A 24,199-nucleotide genomic window follows, 5' to 3' on the forward strand; every position below is an offset into this window, starting at 1 on the left:
ATAAATTAATTGGGCATGGGTGCACAAATTTAGTGACACTGAAATCATAATACTTTTAACATGAAGTAGCTATTAAGCCATTTACGTGACCATCAGACCAGCGGCATAATATCACGGTTATGCTCTAGCCTCAAAACAAATGCATGGGGTGTTCACAAGCATTTAATAATGTCTTTGACTAAACACAAACATTTTGCTCCTCGTCCAAGTGTCAATCCACATTAACGGCAGTAATTAAAGCGCGCGAGGCAGATGCTTTCATCTCTTAAATCTCTCCATGGAAATTGCGCACGTGCTCCTGCAATATCCATTGCTCAATAAGAGCTTTGGTTTCATTGAAGTCGGCTTTGTACTGTACTAACACAGACGATGAATATGCATAATACTCGCGTGATATTGGTTTATGCTTTTGGCGACCATTTGGGCACATTCCCATAAGCATTTGTGTGATGTCGCGCCCCTCTCCGACTCGGCTTTTTAGCGTTTTCTGTTTGCTTTCGAGTCCCCCTCTGGTCTCTGTGCTCTATTCACGCCCTAGTCTCAGCTGGTCTAAGAGGGCCAAACCTGAAGAAACCTCTGTTTTTGTTTTGTCTTCTCTGTCTTTCAAATAATCAGCCGTGCGCCAAAAGTGTCCCTCTTGTTTTTACGCGTGCCAGTCACCTGCCGTCTGCCTAGCTCCTTCCCTTTCTCAAAGCTTGCTTTTCTCTCTCCAATTCTTTTGACTTTCTGCGGTCTGGATCCCCAATGAGATTCAGATTGGGTACATATTGAGTCCTCTATTGTCCTTCAAGGGCTGTACAACGCTAATTAAATTTTATCCAGCCATATAAAAACCATCTCTCTCCTCCACGCTCTCAATTCAGCTTTCCAACCCAACTCAACTACCCCTAAAAATCCAGTGTTCATTGAATCAAATCAATAGAAAAACATTTGCAAATCTCCATTATTCTGGGATTTTTGTCTCCTTTCTGTTCTGATAAAAGCACCGCGAAACAGCTTGCATCTTTGTGCAACCGAGACGCTCGTCCCAGACGAAGGCCATGAATGCAAAAGGCATTACGCATGGCAGCAAGTTTCTTTATCGTCCTGTTATTGAACTCACAATTCTTTCATGCCATCTTTTGCATGCGATTATTTCATTGAATATCAATTTAACGTCTGTAAATTGTCATTGCATGTTTTAAATTAGGCTACAAAGTCTGTCGCCTCTTGATATACAACTTTTACTTTATACTTAGTTACTAATCGTTTAAGGTACAAAGCCGTTTTGGGTACAAAAGGGTACATTGTTGTTGTTCCCAGAGCAACAAAACATAGACTAAATGTACATTTAAAGGTACACAACAGGTCCTTAGGGTATAATTATGTGCCCAAAACGAGTTATATATAAAACAAAATTTTAAATAATTTTTAATGACTTCCGATTATCTAAAAATGTCCCGAAATTAATCTATATAAACGAATGCTTCACTTGATCTTCTAAATCAATGGGCTACATACAAAAGAAAGTTTTTAAAAAAGCCTTCACTTTCGTTATATCAGCCCTTTATAGCGTTTCTTGAGACGATCTGATAATATTGTTTAATATTCGTTTGTATTTCCTTGTAAAATTGCCGAAAATAATTTAGGAGCTTGTAAAAGTCCACTTAAGATCAGGCTTATTTAATTTTATTTTGCAATTCCATCACATTTTCAAGCCTCTTCATTTAATGACATTAAAAATGCTTAGTTGACTCTTCTTTTTCTTTCATCTCCGTTAGTAAATTAATACAGTTTTTCATATAATGAAAGCAATGTTCTGTTTGCACCTTTCACCATAGGCAAAGTTTCCCACTATTTATTAAACCAATAATAGTGCAGTAAAAACAAATCAATCTCTAGTTGTGCAAATCCAATTCAGCAGGGAGGGTCAAATCCTGAAACAAAAACAAAAAAGAAAAAAGAAAAAAAAGAAAGAAAACCGAGGAGGGGGGTTTAGCCCCCAAAAGCAGCTGTTGAGTCCTAATCTTTTTTCTTGCCCTATCACTCACCTATATTCTCCTCAGTGCTCTCCTCGCATCTCTCTTTGGAAGTTCTCGCTCGCGGCTTATAGTGGCTCTCCCCACTCTCCAGACCCCATCCGTGTCCAGATTTTTTTCGGGCAATCCCCTTGTACTTATCTCGAAGAAAAGGAGAGTGCATGGATGTCATATTGCCATCACAAACACCATGAAAGATTGATTTGCAGCACTTTTCATTCAGCCGGCATTATTTTAAAGAGAGCTGAATAGGAAACCCGCAAGCCGGGGAAGGAATAAAGATGTCCTCCCAGTTGGAAAGGGGGGAAACTGCCCATTTTGTCTCAGTCCATCACCCCTGGAGAAAGAGGGGGAAAGGCAAGGAGCTATTCAGGGGGAGGGGGGGGGGGGGGAACCCAAATATACCGCACACAATACTAAAAGACTTTAAATTAACATCCATGAATATTAAATTACTTCGCCCTGAAAAAGATTGAATAAAAGATATACTTGACCCAGACGGCTTTGCATATCTGTGTACTCCAAAGTACATCATTAAAACCTATTCAGTTTGTTTATGCGATTTTAATTTTGATATGATTACTGAATTGCGTGCCTTCTTAAAAACAGTAACGCAAAGTTTTTGCTGATTGTGACATTAGACGTGAAGCTAATTAATTGTACAATAATGTTAATAAATTAAATGAATAATACCTAGATTATTATAATTATGAAGGCTATTGCACAAAATAAAGAAAACATTTTCGACATTTTCTAAATGCTTATATCAACTGCTTCACTCTGGGAGGTAATACTATATATCGGGAAAAAATATTAGAGACTAAAACCACTTTTTTAAAGCATCATATGATTTATTTTTTACACGTAAGTTGCACTAAATCAAATATATCTGCCTTTATTTGATTTTTTTATTTTTTTATTTTTTTATTTTATTATTATTATTATTATTATTATTAGAGAAATCAACTCGTTTTTGACCCTGATTCTTTACTCATCTTCATGCTGAGAATTAGTGGTGTCTCAAGTTTGCTAATAGCATTTCCATGCCAGAAGCGCTCTCATGTGGATGCGAGCAAACAGCTGGAGCGGAGCTCACAGGGCTTGTTATTTTAGCCAGAACGTGGTTGTTGCGTCCTGCACCTCAGCGCACACCCACACACACACACACATACACATTTTGCTTGGGGGTTGTTCACCCACCCACCTCAGGAGTAACCACTCAATAAAGAGTGTGGCGTTTTTTCCCCCTCTGGTTGAACAAGTCCGAAGAACACAAGGGGAGGGTCATTAATAACTAATTACCGTGGGTCAGACATGACGCATATAAAGCCAACCGGGACCTTGGAAAGGCGCAACATTCTCTCAATACTTAGCGAGAAGAGAGCAGATCGGCCTCAGATTGATTTTATATTCGACTAACATTCTGCATAGATATTTTGTCTAATTTAACAGCAAGGGAATATTTTCGTGTTTTGTATTTGTGTCATCATGGGTTCAGTGCTACCTGCAGATGCTTTGGTTCTGAAGGCTGGATTTAAGCAGCAGACTCTGGCCTTGTCCGACATCATCACATCGGACATCCTGCACAGTTTCCTGTACGGCCGCTGGAGGAACGTGCTCGGGGAACACCTGTTCGAGGAGAAGACCCCCACTGTCAGCCCCAAAACAGCGTTCACCGCCGAGGTCCTGGCGCAGTCATTCTCAGGAGGTGAGTCCATCACATTTCACTTTATTCGTTGAGTAAAATTATGGATATCTTGTTTGAGAGTTTAACATTTTTGTGCATTTGCTATGGATGTGTAAAGCCGTTTCAAAAACTCAATGCAAATGATCCCTTAAATTAGCTATATGAAATTTGCCAAGTGCGAAATTGAAATTTATTCTGAATGATCTTATATTATAAAATCAGTATTTAAGAATCTCAAAGCCTAAAAAAAAAAAAGAAGTGCTTCAAGCGGTCACATCTAAATTAACGGATTTTATGCAAGTCAAAAATATTATTTAACCTTTCTAAATCGGCCTGACTATACTAATTTTAAGGGTTAGTTCGGGTTAAAATAGCTTTTACACTTTTTAAAAAGTAGGCTAACTGAAGCTTATTTAAACACGGCTAATAAAATCACGAGGTTTGTGCTTGACCTGAGAAAGTTGCGAATGAATCCAGGACCTTAGATGGAGCAAAGCCCGTCATTCATCAGCTCGGGACAGTCTGCACACCCCCGCGTTGACACTTTTTCTTCTCGCATGCAGTAGCATTTCAAGTTTTCCGTCCCGCTGTTAATATGCCGTGAAAGCTAATTCTACCGCTATTCACACCATGTCAAGCAGCTAATCTCCCTTTCTGCGTTTTGTCACAAATTCTTTGGCCGTTTAAAGGAGGTTCTCATTTCTTTCATTGCACATTTAGTGCTACAAAGTTTCTGAAAGGATAATGAATACGGAATCAGCTATGAATATATAGCCTCGTCACATTTCAAGCGTAGCAAATCGCTGAATTCATAGACTAAAAGAAGCATTTGACATTTATTTGAGTCTCTCGCCTGAGAGTTGCATTTGAAGTCTAAATGCACTTAGACGTCGCTTCATTTTTCCACTAACACATTCCTTTATATAGTACAATAAGAGGTTGCAACTGTACAAGGAAAAATCACGCAAGAAAACCAAAATATTTTGTTCTTACCGTGTTATTCTTTTTTGCATTTTCTGTCATTTTCTATTCAATTTAATTTAGTTCCAAGTTTGCTTTTTAATTGTTTGTTGCTAACGTTATCCAAACGGCCCGTTTATTTATTTGCACTTTCATCTTCCCAGAGGTCCAGAAGCTCTCCAGCTTAGTGTTGCCAAGTGAAGTCATCATTGCGCAGAGCTCAATTCCGGGAGAAGGTCTTGGCATCTTCTCCAAAACCTGGATAAAAGCTGGCACCGAGATGGGTCCCTTCACTGGCAGGGTCATTTCTCCCGAACATGTGGATCTCTTCAAGAACAACAATCTCATGTGGGAGGTACGTGCAACAGGTGTCGCATTGGCTCCATTTTTAGGAGTTTAGTCTCGCAACCTGTGATGCCAAGTCAGAGACTGATGGAACGCTTTTGTTGTTCTCAGGTTTTCAATGAAGATGGCACGGTGCGCTACTTCATCGATGCCAGTCAAGAGGATCATCGCAGCTGGATGACATACATCAAATGCGCGCGCAATGAGCAAGAACAGAATCTAGAAGTTGTGCAGATTGGAAGCAGCATATTTTACAAAGCAGTAGAGGTAATAACTACATTAATATTAACTATATTAATATATATATATGGCTGTCAATCATTAACATTTTTAATCGAATTAATTACATGATATGCCTATTAATTAATCGCAATCGATCGCATATATACATATTTCCGTAGAAAGCCCCTCAAATAACAATAATTCAATAGATAATTATTAAATACTTATAAATAGTTACATTTAAATCATTATAAATAAAATATATATTCTAAAAAATAATAATATAGATAATTAAAATGCATTACATCATTGTGGCACACGAGTAAAGCATTAAAAAAGACATAACACTTTACAATAAGGTTCTATTTGTTAACATAAGTTAATAACATTAGTTAACATGAACTAACAGTGAACAATACTTTTACAGCTTTTATTAATCTTAGTTAGTTAATTTCAACATATACTAATACATTTCTCAAATCAAAAGTTGTGTTTGTTAACATTAGTAAATGCATTATGAACTTACATGAACTTAACTTACAATCAACAACTGTATTTTTATTAAATAATATTAACAAAGTTTAATAAATGCTGTAAACAATATATTGTTGTTTTTTCATGATACCTAATGCATTAACTAATTTTAACGAATAGAACCTTATTGTAAAGTGTTACCAAAAAGACAATTCAAAAAGTGGCTTTAGTGTGCAATATACAGTTGATGCCAGATGTTTACATACACTTAGTTTTAAGTCTGTAACCCTCATTTTTTAACCACTCTGCAGATTTAATATTAGCAAACTATAGTTTTGGCAAGTCGTTTAGGACATCTACTTTGTGCATGACACGAGTAATTATTCCAACAATTGTTTACAGACAGATTGTTTCACTTTTAATTGACTATACCACAATTCCAGTGGGTCAGAAATTTACATACACTAAGTTAACTGTGCCTTTAAGCAGCTTGGAAAATTCCAGAAAATGATGTCAAGCCTTTAGACAATTTGCCAGTTAGCTTCTGATAGGAGGTTTACTGAACTGGAGGTGTACCTGTGGATGTATTTTAAGGCCTAACTTCAAACTCAGTGCCTCTTTGCTTGACATCATGGGAAAATCAAAAGAAATCAGCCAAGACCTCAGAAAATAATAGTTCATCCTTGGGAGCAGTTTCCAAATGCCTGAAGCTACCACGTTCATCTGTACAACCAATAGTATGCAAGTATAAACACCATGGGACCACACAGCCATCATACTGCTCAGGATAGAGATGAACGTAATTTGGTGCAAATCAATCCCAGAACAACAGCAAAGGACCTTTTGAATATGCTGGAGGAAACAGGTAGACAAGTATCTATATCCACAGTAAAACGAGTCCTATATCGACATAACCTGAAAGGCTGCTCAGCAAGGAAGAAGCCACTGCTCCAAAACTGCCATAAAAAGCCAGACTACAGTTTGCAAGTGCACATGGGGACAAAGATCTTACTTTTTGGAGAAATGTCCTCTGGTCTAATGAAACAAAATTGAACTGTTTGGCCATAATGACCATCGTTATGTTTGGAGGAAAAAGGGTGAGGCTTGCAAGCCAAAGAACACCATCCCAACCGTGAAGCATGGGGGTGGCAGCAAGACATCAGCCAGGAAGTTAAAGCTCGGTCGCAAATGGGTCTTCCAAATGGACAATGACCCCAAGCTTTCCTCCAATGTTGCGGCAAAATGGCTTAAGGACAACAAAGTCAATGTATCGGAGTGGCCATCACAAAGCCCTGCCTCAGTCCGATAGAAAATTTGTGGGCAGAACTGAAAAAGCGTGTGCAAGCAAGGAGGCCTACAAACTTGACTCAATTAAACCAGTTTTGTCTGGAGGAATGGGCCAAAATTCCAGCAACTTATTGTGAGAAGCATGTGGAAGGCTACCCAAAATGTTTGACCCAAGTTAAACAATTCAAAGGCAATGCTACCAAATACTAACAAAGTGTATGTAAACTTCTAACCCACTGGGAATGTGATGAAAGAAATAAAAGCTGAACTAAATCATCCTCTCTACTATTATTCTGACATTTCACATTCTTAAAATAAAGTAGTGATCCTAACTGACCTAAGACAGGGAATGTTTTCTACGATTAAATGTCAGCAATTGTGAAAAACTGAGTTTAAATGTATTTGGCTAAGGTGTATGTAAACTTCTGACTTCAACTATATATATATATATATATATATATATATATATATATATAGGCCTAATATCAAGTAAAATAAATAGACAGACATATTAATTTAATTGTCCTAGCACAAAATTAAAAGAAAAAGGGGTTATTTTCCCCGGAGGGCACCTTCTTAATTTTTCATATTTTGCAGATGATGATGAACTTGATATATGTATATGTATCCATTTAAATACACAATTTCTTGAAATTATTTAATTTGCTTTGTTATGATTTTCTTCCCTCAGACGATACCTCCAGATCAAGAGCTGCTTGTGTGGTATGGGAATTCCCACAACACTTTCCTTGGTATCCCAGGTGTCCCTGGCACAGAGGAAGAAACGCAGAAGAAGAGTAAAAATGGTGAGTAATTCAGTTGCTTTAGGGCTGGGTGGATTTCAGGTGGCAAAGATAAGACAGATCTTTATCATAGCATTACAGTAGCTCTAGTTAGCATGTCTTTAAACTATCTGACCCTTCAGCTTCTGTGTGGTGACTGAGCTCTCTCCTTACAGATGAGTTCCACCTGTGCGAAACCTCCTCCAACACCATCCTCTCCACAGCCAGTCGCATGCGCTGCGTCATCTGCCACCGCGGGTTCAACTCCCGCAGTAACCTGCGCTCCCACATGCGTATCCACACACTGGACAAGCCCTTTGTCTGCCGTTTCTGCAACCGCCGCTTCAGTCAGTCCTCCACCCTTCGCAACCACGTGCGCCTGCACACGGGCGAACGCCCCTACAAATGCCACGTCTGCCAGAGCGCATACTCCCAGTTGGCAGGGCTGCGGGCGCACCAGAAGAGTGCCAGGCACCGGCCATCTAGCACGGGGTCTGCTGTGGGGCTGCAGGCCCATTCACCCCCTCCTCAGTTGGCACAGGTCCCTCACCCGGCCTCTCTAGTGCATCACATACCCACCATGGTGCTATGAGAGGGCACAATGCACTCGACCATCTGAGATGTTCACAGTCTAACAGGCTGATCTTCAGTGCTGCTGGCTCATGTGTAGAAGTGTGTCTATGTGGAGCCGGTCCTGTTGAAAACTCTCACCATTAGTGGATGCTTTGTGGTCTGCTGTCCTGGTTATATACAGGAGAAGGTGTGATGAGATATGACGAGGAAGCCCTGCACAAACTCAGTTATGGCAGCCCTGAAGTGAATATGGCTAAGGAAGGGCTGTTTTGTATGTTCATGTTGAATTCTTATCATTGCCAGAACTACACACTTTATTTGATCTGGCTTAACTGATCAAGCATTTTAATATGTCATTTAAGATGGTCAGTAGTTAGTGTCTTATTTTTCATATTTGCATGTGACAGTATTGTTTTTGTCACATTTCACATTTCAAGCCACATCACTCCCATTATACACTTTAGCCTCAATGATCATAAGAGTATTGAGAATTTAACAGAGAGACTGAGTCTCTTTACAATCTGACATCCAACTGTATGGCAACCCCTTAAATGTGATATTGGGTATCAATGAAGTAGTGGATACACTGGGATCAAGCACCACTTAGTGACCAATTTGTGTCACTACTAACAAATCAGAAAAATGGAGCTCAAAGCATGTTTATTGTGAATGAAGAATATGAAGTATGTAAAGGAATGTAAATATGATTTTAAAATGTACTTCCAAAAACATGGAATTGCCACTTTATCTGTATATGTATGTAAAGATTAAAGTATTATTACAAAACTTGGTTCTATTATATAATGTACTGTATACTATGTCTACTTATATAAAATTATTTGGGTATTCACTTTGTATGCTTAATAAATAATAAAAAAAAAAAAAAAAAAAGATTTTTTTTGTCACTTTTTATACTGTTTAGTTATTCATATTGATTAGTTACAATGGCAACATCTCAAAAGAAGTTGTTGTGACTTTTTTGGCAGAACTAAAAATGTAAACTGTCTCATTTAAAGCATGATACAAAATAGCAACATATGCAAATCAAATCTATTCTACAGTACAGTATGTTTTTCTATCAAAACATAATTGGCAGTGGATATTTTGCTCAGATTTAGCAAATCAATGACAAAAAAAGCAAACTCTCTTGCACAATAATCAAAAAAACGCATAGCAAAGCAAATACTTCCACCAAGTAAATAGATCTTGTGTACCATTACCGTAAAAGGCTTGCACAATGATGTGCAAACTGTAGGTCAGCATTGCCCAATCAAATGTTAAACTCTCACAGAATTTTTTTTTCCTAGTCATCAGAGGACTATTGCTGTTCTTTCTTTCTGGCAATTTGTTGTGAGTGCTAATATCTAATATTTTAGACAGAAGTACACTCTTCTAAACCTTTCAGAACAGTTGAGGTAATTATTAATGCAAAACAAGCACAGCAGATGTTCAGTTGTCTCACAAACACTGAGCAACTAAACAGTCTATAATGGCACGTATATTTTGGATCTGCATTTTTCAGTTCATCGTGTACATAAATGCTCAGCAAAGATCGTAAGTTGCAAGTTTCCTTTCATTTCGAATTGGAACTTTTCATTTTTATTCGACTTGAACACTGCGTGTTGTCGATTAGCAACATTTTAAACAGAAAAAATCTAACTTTATCAAGTTTTAAGCCTCCCTATGTGTGAATAATCCCCCGTCTGTTTAAAATAAGTCACTTGAAATCATTTTTAATGCCTCTGCTACTGAAACAGACCCAATTTGATCTTGTTCTACAGATATCTAATCACTGCACCCAAACTCCTGCGACTCGATGCTTCAGAGACGGTGGTGGTACAGTTGTTTGGCTATGATCAGGAAACCAAAGTGGATCTTTACCTAAAGAGAACGCTGGCAATAAAAGATAAAGTGTATGCATTTCAGCCCCTGAAGCTCAATGCCCAGAATAACTATCAGGGTGTTGCTACTTTACGGGTAGGATTGTAAATTTTAAACTTTTTTACTGGAAGATACGTATTAATGTAATGTGGCAGCTTACGTGGCTGATAATTTTGTTCTTGTTGCTTTCTGACTTCTGCAAGATCTTTATTATTATTTTTATTATTTAATATTATTATTTAGAGTTCAGGGATTCAAATTATTTATTTATTTTTATGATACTGTAAGTGATATCTTAAAAATTCAGCACTGAAAAAACATTCTTCTTTCTCTTGTGCTCAGATAATGTCTCAAGACTTCCCTAAGGAGGACAACTCTGTCTACCTTGAGGCAATTTCTAATGGCTTTAAAGAACATCAAAAAATTCCAGTCACTACTGTCAATGGTTTTCTCTTTATCCAAACGGACAAGCACATTTACACACCGGAACAGGAGGGTCAGCATGATAATAATGTATTACAGTAGGTGTGTTCATGTGTGTGTGTGTGAGCAGGTATTCCTGCATTAAGGGGACCAAAATGTCCTCATGCTGTAGGAAAACCTGACACCACTTGGTTTATGAGCACATCTCACGTATCCTGGTAATTCCAACAATTTATTATTTCGGCTCAATACAAGTTAAGCTCAGTGTGGCATAATATTGATAACGACCAAAATTAGTTTTGACTTGTCCCTCCTTTTCTTTAAAAAAAGCAAAAATCTGGGTTCAAGTGAGGCACTTACAATGGAAGTGAATGGGGCCAATCTGTAAACATTAAGATACTAACTGTTTCAAAAGTATAGCCACAAGACATAAACAATAGGTGTGTAAACATGATTTTCTGTGTAAAGATATCCAATTTTACAAGTTCTTTGCCATGACAATGTAACATCAACAAACCCTAAAACCCTAAAATGACTGTAAAAAAATTATGATTTCAACAACTTTTCAAAAGAATTAATGTAAGTGGTTAACAAAAAATGTAAGCTTCACATTTATGTCTTTAAACCCTCAAAAAATTGTCCACATTTACTTTCACTGTAAGTGACTCACTGTAACCTCGATTTTTGAGGACGAGTCAAAGTTATTTTTTGTGGTAATCAACATTATGCCACTTATGCTGTAGATTGAGCTCAACTTTTATTGAACCCGGAATATTCCTTTATAAACATTCTGCACATCGTTTTTTTGAAAATGAGAGATAAAAAAGAATAATACAGAAATTGAACGTATTTCTTTTGATCTTGTTGTTTTCACAGTTAAAGTGCGTGTTTACTCCCTAAACGAGGAGCTGAGAAAATCTAACCGACCTGTAATCCTTACATTCATAGTAAGCATCTCTTTTCACTACCTCATATTCACACGATGAACATAATGCAATATCATGGACATGTGCAATAACTTATGTCAGTACATGGGAATATCCAATAATTCTGCTATGTGTGCAGTAGAGAGTTGGAGGTAACAGTAATCTGTGGATGGAGTTATTTTCATTATTTTCTGATTATTATCATTATTGCTTTTATATTACTTAATTTGTATATGGTGTTGTATGTAATGTTTGTATTGTTGTTATATGTCATTGTGGCACTGAGATGGGGTAAGAATTGCTATTTCATTGTCTCAGTCAACATTGTTTCAAATATCCTTTAGGACCCTAAAGGAATCAAGGTTGAAATGATTGATTTGACAGACATCAATGGAGCAAAACCACTTCTTCCTCCTTTCAAAATACCCCTTAAGCCAACGTAAGAAACATTTATTATATATAACCGGCAATATATTTCGAGTGATGTGATGTTTGGTTTAGATAATTATTAAGGGGTAATAGTGATACCCTCCTGAAAAGCCCAGCTCACACCAGCATAAATTTCCATGCTAGTTCAGGCTGGTTTATGCTGGTTAGTGGTGGTTATGGTGCTGGTCTAGTTGGTGGACCAACATAGCCGTGCTTTCACCTGTAAAAAATCAACCTGCATGATTTTTCTGCTGAAGATGGTTGAACAAGGAACACTTACTGGTTTAGTCAAGTTGTGTTTTCATTATTTTATGTTTTTGACTGCATAATGTAAATCTTAACAGTTTTGGAATCTGGAAAATTGTGGCCACCTATGCCGAGACATTTCAAACATCTGCCACTGCTGAATTTGAGGTCAAGGAATATGGTAAGACCTTTTTTTCTTGAGTTCCAAGTATTATGTAGGTGATCAAATTACTAGCTTATTTAACTTTTGTTGTTTAAATTCATGTTATGTTTCTCAGTGCTACCCAGCATTTCACTCCACATTGAGCCTGACGCAAACTACGTCAGTGCTGAGAACTTTGAGTCTTTCAAATTGAAGATTTCAGCCAAGTGGGTTTTCCTGTTCTGTCTGACATGTATATAAAGTCCCTGTAAATTCCTTTTTTTATTATTATTAAATAGCACAAACTTGCCATTGGTGTGAGGATCAAATAAAGCATAATTAAGTGAGGTCTGGTGGTGGAAATGACTCTTATTCATGTATATGTGCGGAGACAGATATATCCATGGAACGCCAGTAAGTGTGGCGGATGTGTTCTTGAGGTATGGATACTGTTTAGCAGAAACAATTGTCATGATCCCCTCAACGCATTCAAGACATATGGTAAAGTCTGTGTTCCACTTTCAAAACATACAGTGGCAAGAAAAAGTATGTGAACCCTTTGGAATGACCTGCATTTACTATATGTATATAAATTTGTCTTAAAATCTGGTTTGATTTTCATCTAAGTTTAAGGAGACCAGATTTCTGAAATGAAAAACGGGGGCATTTCAAGTTCAGTGTTCAATAGGTCATTGAAATTTCAATTTTACTTATTAAAAAAGGGGACAAATCGGATTTCATGTATTTTGACCATGGTGAATGTGGTAATGTGCTGAACTATGCACTGTAAGAAATTATTTTGGTTAAACTTAAAAAAGTAAGTAACCTGGTTGCCTTAAAATGTTGAGTTCATTTAAAATAAAATTTGATAGTAAAATAAAATAAATAATGATGGAGGGAACGAGACGTTGTGTCGATGTAGTGACACTAGGGGTCACTCTTGGGAGCCTAAGTCACCTCTGGTCTTTGATAAAAGGCCAATGAAAATTGGCAAGTGGTATTTGCATGCCACTCCCTTGGACATAAGGGTATAAAAGGAGCTGGTATGCAACCACTCATTCAGGTTTTATGCTGAGGAGCCGAGACAAGGTCCAGCCATTTCAGCGGGTAGTTCAGCATTGTGGCAGGAGGGACACAACGTCTCGTTCCCTCCATCAAGGAATGGAGGTTACGCAAGTAACCAGGATGTTCCCTATCTGTCACTCACTCGAACTTGTGTCGATGTAGTGACACTAGGGGTCCCTATACGAAACGCCACAACTGGCTGAACTGTGTTACGTGAACTGGCGGTGTGTTATGGGCAGACCACTGTGTGCCTCATAGCCAGCACACCAGGTCGACACGTAACCTCCCCCAACATAGTTATGAGTGTCGAACGGCCCTTTGGGGACAAATCGACTACCCAAAAGATAGAGACAGGCTAACCCAGACATGGCCTCTTTTCCCCTTCTTTTTTTCCACTCCCTAAAAACCACACCTTGTCCAAAGGGGGGAACACTACTGGGAATTAATGGTGCACATCTTCAGCTCAGAGGAGGTGTAAGGCGCTATGTGCAAGCCCTACAGGGGATGGCATGTCCTGGGCGTGATATGCCATAGCTATGGCGTCAATGAGCCAGTGGGCGATTCTTTGCTTGGAGACAGCGCTTCCTTTCCGCTGTGCACCAAAGCAGACAAAGAGCTGCTCAGAGATCCTAAAGCTCTGCGTGCGATCCAAATAGATGCGTAAAGTGCGCACCGGACACAGCAATGACAGGGCTGGGTCTGCCTCCTCCTGGGGCAGCACTCGCAGGTTCACCACCTGGTCCCTAAAAGGGGTCGTGGGAACCTTGGGCACATAGCCCGGTCGGGGTCTCAGGATCACGTGAGAGTAGCCTGGACCGAACTCCAGGCACGTTTCGCTGACAGAGAACGCTTGCAGGTCTCCTACCCTCTTGATGGAAGTGAACGCAGTCAGGAGGGCAGTCTTCAAAGAGAGTGCCTTAAGCTCAGCTGACTGCAAAGGCTCAAAGGGGGCTCTCTGTAGACCCTGAAGAACTACAGAGAGGTCCCATGAGGGAACGAGGCACGGTCTGGAGGAATACATCGGGGGCGGATTTGTGCCACAGCTGGGCACTCAGGGGCGGAAGACCGTGGCTGGAGCGCCAAACCTGCCAAATAGAGTGGTGGACGGTGGTCATGATGACGGCCGTGCACACTGGATACGTGACACAGGGAACAAGGAAACTGCTCTTGCTGAACTCTTGGGTACTGCAGCCACTTGGGCATGCAGCACAATTAAATGCAAAGGTAACAAAAAGATTCTCCTCCCGGCCCTGACCGAGGGATGGAGAGGTCTGCTTTCCTGCTCCAGAGCAGCAGGTTATGTCATCCCTGGGTCGCCCGTCTCAGGGGCACTTTGAAGCCTTTCATGGGTGGTGTCTGCTTCCTGCGGTGGGCTCCACGCCGGGGCCGGGCTAAAGGGGTGGGCTGTGGCAGAGCCAGTGCAGTCACCGCAGGGGGACGCCCTTGGCGTTGAGCAGATGGGGTGTGGGATCTTGAGCCGCGCCGGGGCAGGATATACCGGATAGCCTCCGTCTGCTGCTCCACCGTCGAGAACTGCTGGGCAAAGTCCTTGACGGTGTCGCCGAATAGGCCAGCCTGGGAGATGGGGGCAGCAGGGAACCGTGTCCTGTCGGCCTCACCCATCTCGACCAGGTTGATCCAAAGGTGGCGCTCCTAGACCACTAATGTGGACACCGTGCCGTGACCTTCGTCGCTCGGAGAGTGAGGTCAGTCGCCGAGCGCAGTTCCTGCATCAATCCTGGGGCGGAACTACCCTCATGCAGTTCCTTTATCGCCTTGGTGGACTTGCAGGAGAGCCATGGCATGCAGGGTGGAGGTGGCTTGTCCAGCGGCACCGTAGGCCTTGGCCGTCAGAGACAACGTAAACCTACAGGCCTTGGATGGGGGCTTTGGGCACCCGCACCAGGTGGCGGCACTCTGCGGGCATAAGTGCACCGCGAGCGCCTTTATCCACCGGGGGATTGCCAAATAGCCCTTGGCCGCCCCACCATCGAGGGTAGTGAGGGCGGGGAAGCTGAAAAGATCGGGACTGGGCAGTAAACAGTGCCTCCCACTACCTTGTCAGCTCTTCATGCACTTCCGGGAAGGAACGGGGGCAGGGCATGGCTTTGAGCAGCGCCGCGAGCCCAGGAACCAATCATCGAGCCGTGAGGGTTCCACTCTAGCCTGATGCTCATGGCTGCCCGTGAAAGCATGTCATCATCTCCGTGTCGGCCTGTGACCGGGCGACTGCACCCGAATGGAGGAGCCCAGCTGAGGCTTCCGCATCCGACTGGACGAGCCCGCTCTCCGATGCTGTGCTCGAGAGCTCATCACTTTCGCGGGCTCCGAATAAGAGGTCGAACTTGCCATGAGACGAGCCGGTGGACTCATCCGGAAGCCCGATCGGGGCAGACGAGCATGCTGGGGAATGGGAGGTCCGCGGGGGGATACCCAGTGGAGGCGGTCCCATTGGGGTCCCCAAATCGCCCCCAGTGCTAGCCACGCTGGCCTCATATCTGTGGGTAAAAGGACCGAGGCAGGGAGCCTCTGGGGTGGCTTGCTTTCTTATGAAGGCAAGCCGCGACCGCACCGTTGCCATGGACATGTCCTCACAATGAGTACATGTCCCATCCATGAATGCTGTCTCCGCGTGAGCAGTGCCCAGACACGAAAGACAGTGATCGTGACCGTCAGAAGGTGAGAGATAACGAGCGCAACCAGGAATAACACACAAGGAAATCTTTAAAAAGACGCATCTTTAAAAAGACGTTCCGTGTGTGCTGCTCTTTTAGAGAAATATACTCTTTTAGAGAAATATACTCTTATTTCTGCCGAAGCGCCCAGGGGCATTCTCTGCAGTGCACCAGTGCAGAGGAGGGAGAAGCCACTGAAATGCACCATCAGATCCAGCAGAAGTGAATGAACAGTCGTGGGAATTCAGCTCAGAGAGCATGACCGTTCGGCTCCGAAGAGAAAATCTGAATGAGTGGTTGCATACCAGCTCCTTTTAATACCCATATGTCCGGGGGAGTGGCATGCAAATACCACTCACCAATTTTCATTGGCCTTTTATCAAAGACCAGAGGTGTCTCGGGCTCCCAAGAGTGACCCCTAGTGTCACTACATCGACACAACTTCGAGTGAGTGACAGATAGGGAACTATTTTTTATTTATTTATTTTCTACATTGTATCAGTGCATTGCCATTGTGCCATTAGTTTACTCAGTAAAAACATATTATTATGTTATCTGAACAAATGAGTAAATCTAAGTTGATCTGGCAAAAATATAAAGTTAACAAATCATGAAAATATTTTTCTCAATGAAATTCAAACACGGAGGTAAAGTTGGTCATTTTTAGTGGTCTTCTGTTTCATCTTCAATGAGTTCATTCTTTTCTATGCTGTACAGATGACATTAACACAAATGTCAGCAAACATATAAAAAAATTAGGAACTATTGCAGCTGACTCTACAGCACAGGTGTCCTGCCCTTTGAGCATCTTAATCATTTCATGGAACACAGTGAAGAATGTAAACATTTAGCATCTAAAACATATTTTATCATATGACACAAAGATATTCAATATTGTATAATAATAATAATAATAATTATCATAATACTATTTTACCTAACTGTTTGCGTATCTCATATGGACCTGTTTTTCTTAATTATCACCTTTTATTTTGAACAAGTCTTATGCATTATGGTGATTCTTTTCAGCAATTTATGTTGTAATGTACTGACTTACAGTACATTTCTTTGCAGATATTTTATTATAAATTTTTATATATTTTTCCATGTTATTAATGTCATATTCTTATTTAAAATGTATTTCTGGTATATGTTAATACAACAAATGAGTAAATATGTGAGAAGGTGCTTCCTTTAGTGTGTAAATATTACTAGTGCGGGAGGGAGGGAGAGGGGGCGGTGGGTCGATAGCGCTGATATACACAACACATACTGATTAAAGATAAAATTAATGATTTTATTTGTTCATCTGCGGGGATTAATTTGACTACTTTTCACCAGCATGTTATAGTTTGTGCGGGAATTCCCGCATTATGAAGGAAAGGGTTAAAAAGTTATCTCGAAGAGCTTTGATACTGTTAACTGTCCTCAGTTAGATGAATTGTCTATAAATGGAGATGATTAATACTGTGGCTACTCTCCCTAGAATTGGCCGTCCAACCAAAAGGACACACTGCAGAATGCCCAGTGAGGTCAAAAAGAACCCTAGAGTTACAGCTAAAGACTTGAAGGAATCATTGGACTGGTTAACATTTCTGTTCATAAGTCTACTATACGAAAAACGTTAAACAGCCATGGTGTCCATGGAAGGACACCACGAAGGAAGCCGCTGCTTTCCAACAAAAACATTGCTGCGCCTGAAGTTTGCCAAAGACCACCTTGACAGTCCACAGTGCTACTGGAAAAATGTTTTATGAACTGATGAAACTAAGATTGATTTTTTTTTTTTGGGAAGGACATGCAGCATGTATGGCATAAAAAGGGCAACGCATACCAACATGAAAACATCATCCCAATGTTGAAGTACGGTGGAGGGAGCATCATGATTTGGGGCTGTTTCGGGGCCTGGGCCGCTTGTCATCATCGAGGGAAAAATTAATTCCCAAGTTTATCAAGATATCCTACAGGATAATGCCAGGACAATGACCCTAAACACTGAAGTAAATCCACTACAGAATGGCTAAAAAAAAAAGAAAATCCACCTTTTGAAGTGGCCCAGTCAGAGCCCAGACCTTAACCCAATAGGGATGCTGTGGAATGACCTCAAAAGAGCCATTTACACCAGACATCCTGAGAATATGGCTGAGCTGAAGCAGTTCTGTAAGGAATAATGGTCCACAATTCCTTCTGAACATTGTGCAGGTCTAATCCACAGCTACCGGAAATGTTTGGTTGAGGTTATTGCTGCCAAAATGAGGGTCGACTAGTTATTAAATCCAAGGGTTCACTTACTTTTTCCACAGCACTGTGAATGTTTAATGTGATGTGTTCAATAAAGACATGAAAGATTATAATTGTTTGTATGTTGTTAGCTTAAGAACATTGTGCTTTGTCTATACTTGTGACTTTGATGATGATGAGATCACATTTTATGACAAATTAATGCAGAAAACCAGCTAATTCCACAGGGTTCACATACTTTTTCATGCCACTGTACTTTTTTTGTGTGTGTGTGTGAGTTCAGAAAATTAAAAAGTTCAGCTGGACATTGTTTTACACTTTTTTAGATGAAAGATGGAAAGTTGGAAGTCACTCTTAACATCAAGTGGGCTCTGTCGAAGATGCCTGATGGGCCTCAACAACTGAGAGACATGGGCGAAAACAGTTTTCTTCGTGTGTCAGTTTTACTGCAAGAGTCAACTGGTAGGTCTAGTTATCATTTGTCTCTAGTTCCTCAGACACAAGATAAAAGTGTTGTGCAGAAATGAATGTGATGACCATTTGTTCTTGTTTTTCATTCTGAATATGTTCATTCCTTCTAAATCTTTTCAGTAATTATTTCACCTGCCATTCTTTAAATACCTCTGAATAAGCATTTTCTTCACAAAACATAACACAACTTGGAAACCTCTTCTCATTATCAGGTGGCATTTCCCAGCAGGCAGTGCTCTCAAATGTGAAATTTGCACAATCTCCTTTTACCCTGAGTCTGATTGCAACTCCTCCTTTCATAAAACCAGGCTTACCATACTCTATTAGAGTAAGATAACTGCTTATATAGAGTATATAAGTAGATATACTATAAATGCTGTTTAAATGTCACATATATCTGAATATTTTTTATTACTTTTCCCCCATAGGTCTTGGTTCAGGATCCTTTGGGTGAACCAGTAAAAGGTGTGCCAGTCAAGGCAAGAGCAACTATAACTAGAGTTAACAATGAACAAGAACAGCTCAAATTCTTAGGGTACCTGGATACAATTACAGAGACAAGTCAGAGGGATGGAATTGCTCATTTCATCAGTAATATACCTGATGAAGTGGAAAAAGCTGAATTCTCTGTGAGTACAATTGTGACCTCTTTTAACACTGAAAAGAAAGTTAATAACTGACTAGTTAACTAGTGGTGAGGCCAGGTTGCTAAAGAGGAGCAATTTAATTTTGGTGCATTTGGCAAAGTAGTATCTAAACATTAAGTTATTACTGTATATATGCTAAATATACTTTCTCATTATACTTATTTCAGTTTGAGACAGCGGATAATTCTTGGAATCAGGCTCAACTTACACTAAAGGCTGAATCATATGTGTCTATCAACCATCGTTACCTGTACATCAATTTACTATCGGAATCATCACAATTTAAAGTTGGAGAGTATATTAAGGCCAGCATTTACTTTCATTATCGTGACTATCTTTCCCTGAAGACCTTCAGCTACCAGGTAAAAACATCTGAGTCATCTGAATGACTGTAGGACCTACAGCTGAATTTTGTTGATTGCAGTCATAGGTGGTTGTATTTTAAAGACAGTGGGGCAAAATTAAACTTCTCTAATTTCTCTGTTTTAGAGCTTTATACTTCACTTCTCAAATATCTTTACTTTTGCTTCTGTTAAGTTTTAAGTCATGACAGTTCTCAACAACTGCTGCACAATTAGACATACTTAAGACATGCTGTGTTACGCATGTAGGACATGCTGCTACTGCATGATTATATGCATATATATATATATATATATATATATATATATATATATATATACACATACACACAGTATATGCAGTATATGTATATATATATATATATATATATATATATATATATATATATATATATATATATATATATATATATAGACATGTACATACAATCCTCTTGAAGCAGATCTAGACATGTGATGCTGGGGAGGGAGAGTTTCATAGAAAAAAACCTTTGCACCACGCTGCAGTGAGACCGGCTATCTGCAAACAAGAGAGGCAATTTAAATTGTATTCAAAGAGAGAGTACACCAGTTGATTGACTAAAAGATTACATGTCAAAGGACCTATCAGCTTGGGCCACAGATTATGCAAGCCGATTGACCAACAGATTACAAGTTCAAAGGACCAGCTTGCACCATGTAAAATTTCCTAACTTTAAATTATTTACTGCTTCTTGCATTGCTGTTAAAATCAAAGTTTTATGCGTTTTATTGGTCATTGCCAAACAATAAAAACAGCCTCGGCTCCAGAATCATTTTACCATGTGTTCCTTCTGCTGTCTATGGTCTGAGTAAACTTATATAGTACTAGGGCTGTGGCGATACAATCAAGTAGCTATACATCACATTACTTTTTCTTATGATCTTGTATCAATACTTTAGATCCATGTTTCAGAATATGTATATTCAACTATTTGTGTGTTCGTATCATGTAAACGCAACAAAGTTGGCACACTGTTACTTCCAATTAAATAAATTTTATGAGCTCACCAAGAGACAAAAAACTGATTTTTTAAATTACATGCTCTTCATCAGTCATCAGTATATAACTGAAATTACCCAGATGAATTGGACTTGAATGGTTTCATAATCGAATCAAATTATATCATGATTTATGCAATATATCGAATCGTGACGTGTATTGTATCGTGAGGTGCCAGGTGATACCCAGCCCTATCTAGTACAGAGTCTTATATTTGTGTTTAAAGGCAAGTTATTAAATCCTTGAAATGTTTCTATATAGAGATCAATATTTTTGAATCTCATATATTTTTCTTTAAATATATATATATATATATATATATATATATATATATATATATATATATATAATTTAAGGCAATACTGTCACTTGGTGTATATTTCTTTTTTAATGACACAGCGCCAATGTTACATTAATATGTATTACACATACTAAATACATATTACAACATAATGAACAACAAATATTGCTTAATGTGTAATTATTTTATAGCCTGTGGAACAACTCACTGTTATTGCTGTTACTATTGTAATTAGTTCAATTTTAACGTGTAACATATATCACAATTTTACATCTTACATTTAATTTTATTGTAGTTTATATTTATTATCTTTAATGTAATCAATTAATTGGAACATAATGTGGCAGATTTGTTACATTGTACTCTAACTAAGGCTGCAATGACTCTTGTTTACTTTATGCAAAGAAAATCCTTAAAAATGACACAATTATTTCTACCTTAGGTCATCTCAAGAGGCAAAGTTGTGCAGTTTGCCACAATTGATCGTGTCAGTGACAAGAGTCAGAGCCTTAACATTCACGTGACCCCTGAAATGGTGCCATCTGCTCGCCTACTAGTGTACTACATCCTGTCTGGGGAGATAAAAGCTGAGCTTGTGGCAGACTCTGTGTGGATTGATGTTAAGGCCAACTGTGTGAATAATTTAAATGTAATGTCATTTTATTATATATACACATATTATAAGTTCTTCTGTTTAAAATAATTGAAACTCTATACACTCAATTTAATGTGTATTATTTAACTAAATTAAATGGTAACACTTTACAATAAAGTTCCATTCCTTAACATAATTAAATGCATTAGGTAACATGAATTAACAATGTACAATATATTTTTTACATAATTTATTAATAATAAAAATACAATTGTTCATTGTTAGTTTATAGTGCATTAACTAATGTTGACAAATACAACTTTTGATTTTAATCCATCTTCCAAACCATGTCTTTACTATACCTAAATACACTTTGATAAACCTATAATAATGATTTATATTTTAGCCGGGAAATCGCAGTCGTACGTCATTCGCCCGTGCGAAAAATAAGCTCCGGGTACTGTAGCGCGCGTGTGGGAGTAGCTGAAGCTGAAAGTTTGTTGTCACAACGAGCGAGAAAATTTTACCATGGATCATTCAAAATGGCAAACTTCCGAGGAATCACTGGTTGTAAAACATAGAAACCCCAAACAGAGCAGAGTCTACAAGCAGAAAGGGAAAGCGACAGAGTCCGTAATAAAACCCGAATCAACATCAGCTTTGGCTTTTCAGAGCTGGCAACAACTCTGAGATCTGAAATGATTTAAAAGAGACCCAGAGATGGCTTTTTTCTTACTCAACAGGTAAGATATTTTATTGAAATGGTTTATGTATAGTTAATCTGTGTGTGTAGTGAAATACAATGATTATACTGTAATCGGTGCAGAACTTTTCACTTGCTAGCACACGTGTGTATTTTTCTTTATAACGGCAATCATTTATATAAATAAATCCTTTAGTCCTAGGCTTGCCAAGGACATGTGAGTCTTGAAATGATGTTGACCACTGGTTGGTAACAATGACAATCTATAAATTATTTACTACCATGGTCATTTGGTCAGAATATCCTGCAGTTATAAAAACTTTACAACTTTGACTTTAGCAGACTAGCAATCATTGTATCTAATGTTAACAAGTGTTGCCTAATTTCTGTAATGTCATTTATTTCAAAACATCAATATTTCCAATAACTCAAAACAACAGCTTAAGGCTGTTATGTTACATATTGTAGCTTTAAAATAACAAAATAAGGCCTTAAAGGAATAATTCACCCAAAAATGAAAACTTGCTGATAATTTACTCACTCTCAGTTTCTTTCTTCATCAAAACAGAATTTAAGACTTTTAGGATTTAATTTCAGGCTTCCTCCTCTAAACAATGCAAGTGAATGTACTCCATTTTTTTGACGGTCCAAAATGCATATTTAGGGTGCATCAAAATAATCCACACGACTCCAGTCTACAAATACATTTCTTCTGAACCCAAACGATTGATTATTTTTAGAAACAAAACAATACTTATTTACTTTTTAACTACAAATGTTTCCGTAGTTTAAACTTTTGTACAGCGCTCCTTCTCTTGTAAACAAAGACGCGCTTCCTGCCTCCTCCTCCACGCGTGACCTTACCAACGAGCTTACATCATCCCTCTCATGAGCGTGAGTCACAGAGCTGTACGGAAGCGAACATTTGTAGTTAAATAGTATAAAAGTATTGTTTTGTTTCATTCGGATTATATTCGCTTTGTTTAAAGGAGGAGGCCTGAAATGAATAAATAAATTCTGTTTTGATAAAGAAATAAACGTCTTGGTTACTGATGTAACCTCTGTTCCCTGATGGAGGGAACGAGACGTTGTGTTGATGTAATGACACTAGGGGTTAGATCTTGAGAGCCCCAGTCACCTTTGCTTGAAATAGAAAAGGCCAATGAGAATTGGCGAGTGGAATTTACATGCCACTCTCCGCCCCCGGACATATGGATATAAAAGGAGATGGCGTGCACCACTCATTCAGATTTATGCTGAGGAGCCGATAGAGTTTCCCTGGGAAAGTGTCTGGTGAACTGGATCATGTAGCCGAGGCAAATCGTCCTGATAAGCCACAGCGAGAGGTTGTTGAGCGCTAACCAGGCCTCCAGATGTGCGCCGGGGCCGGCACCGCAGGGGAACGGCTCTGACGAGAAGCAGACGGGGCGTGGGAAGGCGGCCTGCTTCCTCACCGTCGAGAACTGATGGGTGAATTCCTCGTCGCCAAAAAGCCCCCCTTGGGAGATGGGTGCATCGAGAAAGCGGACTTCTCGGCATCACGCATCTCCGCGAGGTTGAGCCACAGGTGCCGCTCTTGGACCACAAGAGTGGACATCATCCGGCCCATGGCGCGCGCCATGACTTTCGTCGCCCGTAAGGCGAGGTCGGTCACAGTACGCAGTTCCTGCATCAGCCCTGGGTCAGTTCTACCCTCGAGCAGATCTTTCAGCGCCTTGGCCTG

At 39.5% G+C, this 24,199-nt stretch overlaps 2 protein-coding genes across 4 annotated transcripts in view; both read left to right on the forward strand.

Moving 5' to 3' along the window:
- The first annotated feature begins 3,493 nt into the window (after positions 1-3,493).
- Positions 3,494-8,790, forward strand: LOC127426613 (PR domain zinc finger protein 12-like). Its single transcript, XM_051673550.1, has 5 exons — positions 3,494-3,726; positions 4,830-5,020; positions 5,122-5,277; positions 7,685-7,799; positions 7,952-8,790. Exons 1-5 carry the CDS (start codon positions 3,507-3,509, stop codon positions 8,365-8,367), a joined length of 1,098 nt encoding a protein of 365 aa, XP_051529510.1. The 5' UTR covers positions 3,494-3,506; the 3' UTR covers positions 8,368-8,790.
- An 869-nt stretch (positions 8,791-9,659) lies between these two features.
- Positions 9,660-24,199, forward strand: part of LOC127427671 (complement C5-like) — a 36,767-nt gene continuing 22,227 nt past the window's right edge. For 2 of the 3 annotated variants that reach the window (XM_051675393.1, XM_051675403.1), the window contains exons 1-13: positions 9,660-9,902; positions 10,130-10,325; positions 10,572-10,725; positions 11,529-11,599; positions 11,923-12,017; positions 12,352-12,434; positions 12,532-12,622; positions 12,791-12,896; positions 18,703-18,838; positions 19,060-19,175; positions 19,276-19,476; positions 19,662-19,856; positions 21,621-21,827. In XM_051675393.1, coding sequence (XP_051531353.1) covers positions 9,838-9,902; positions 10,130-10,325; positions 10,572-10,725; positions 11,529-11,599; positions 11,923-12,017; positions 12,352-12,434; positions 12,532-12,622; positions 12,791-12,896; positions 18,703-18,838; positions 19,060-19,175; positions 19,276-19,476; positions 19,662-19,856; positions 21,621-21,827 — 1,716 coding nt within the window. In that variant the 5' untranslated portion in view covers positions 9,660-9,837. The other variant, XM_051675412.1, reaches the window with a different exon arrangement.

This window comes from Myxocyprinus asiaticus, chromosome 3 (genome assembly GCF_019703515.2).
Source record: "Myxocyprinus asiaticus isolate MX2 ecotype Aquarium Trade chromosome 3, UBuf_Myxa_2, whole genome shotgun sequence".
In the NCBI taxonomy this organism is placed as follows: Eukaryota; Metazoa; Chordata; class Actinopteri; order Cypriniformes; family Catostomidae; genus Myxocyprinus; species Myxocyprinus asiaticus.

Excerpts from the sequence above, each read along its gene's own strand:
- LOC127426613 (XM_051673550.1), top strand. The coding sequence starts at position 3,507 with ATGGGTTCAGTGCTACCTGCAGATGCTTTGGTTCTGAAGGCTGGATTT. Across the intron at positions 3,727-4,829 it reads GGCGCAGTCATTCTCAGGAG|AGGTCCAGAAGCTCTCCAGC; the intron begins GTGAGTCCATCA and ends TCATCTTCCCAG. Across the intron at positions 5,278-7,684 it reads TATTTTACAAAGCAGTAGAG|ACGATACCTCCAGATCAAGA; the intron begins GTAATAACTACA and ends TTCTTCCCTCAG.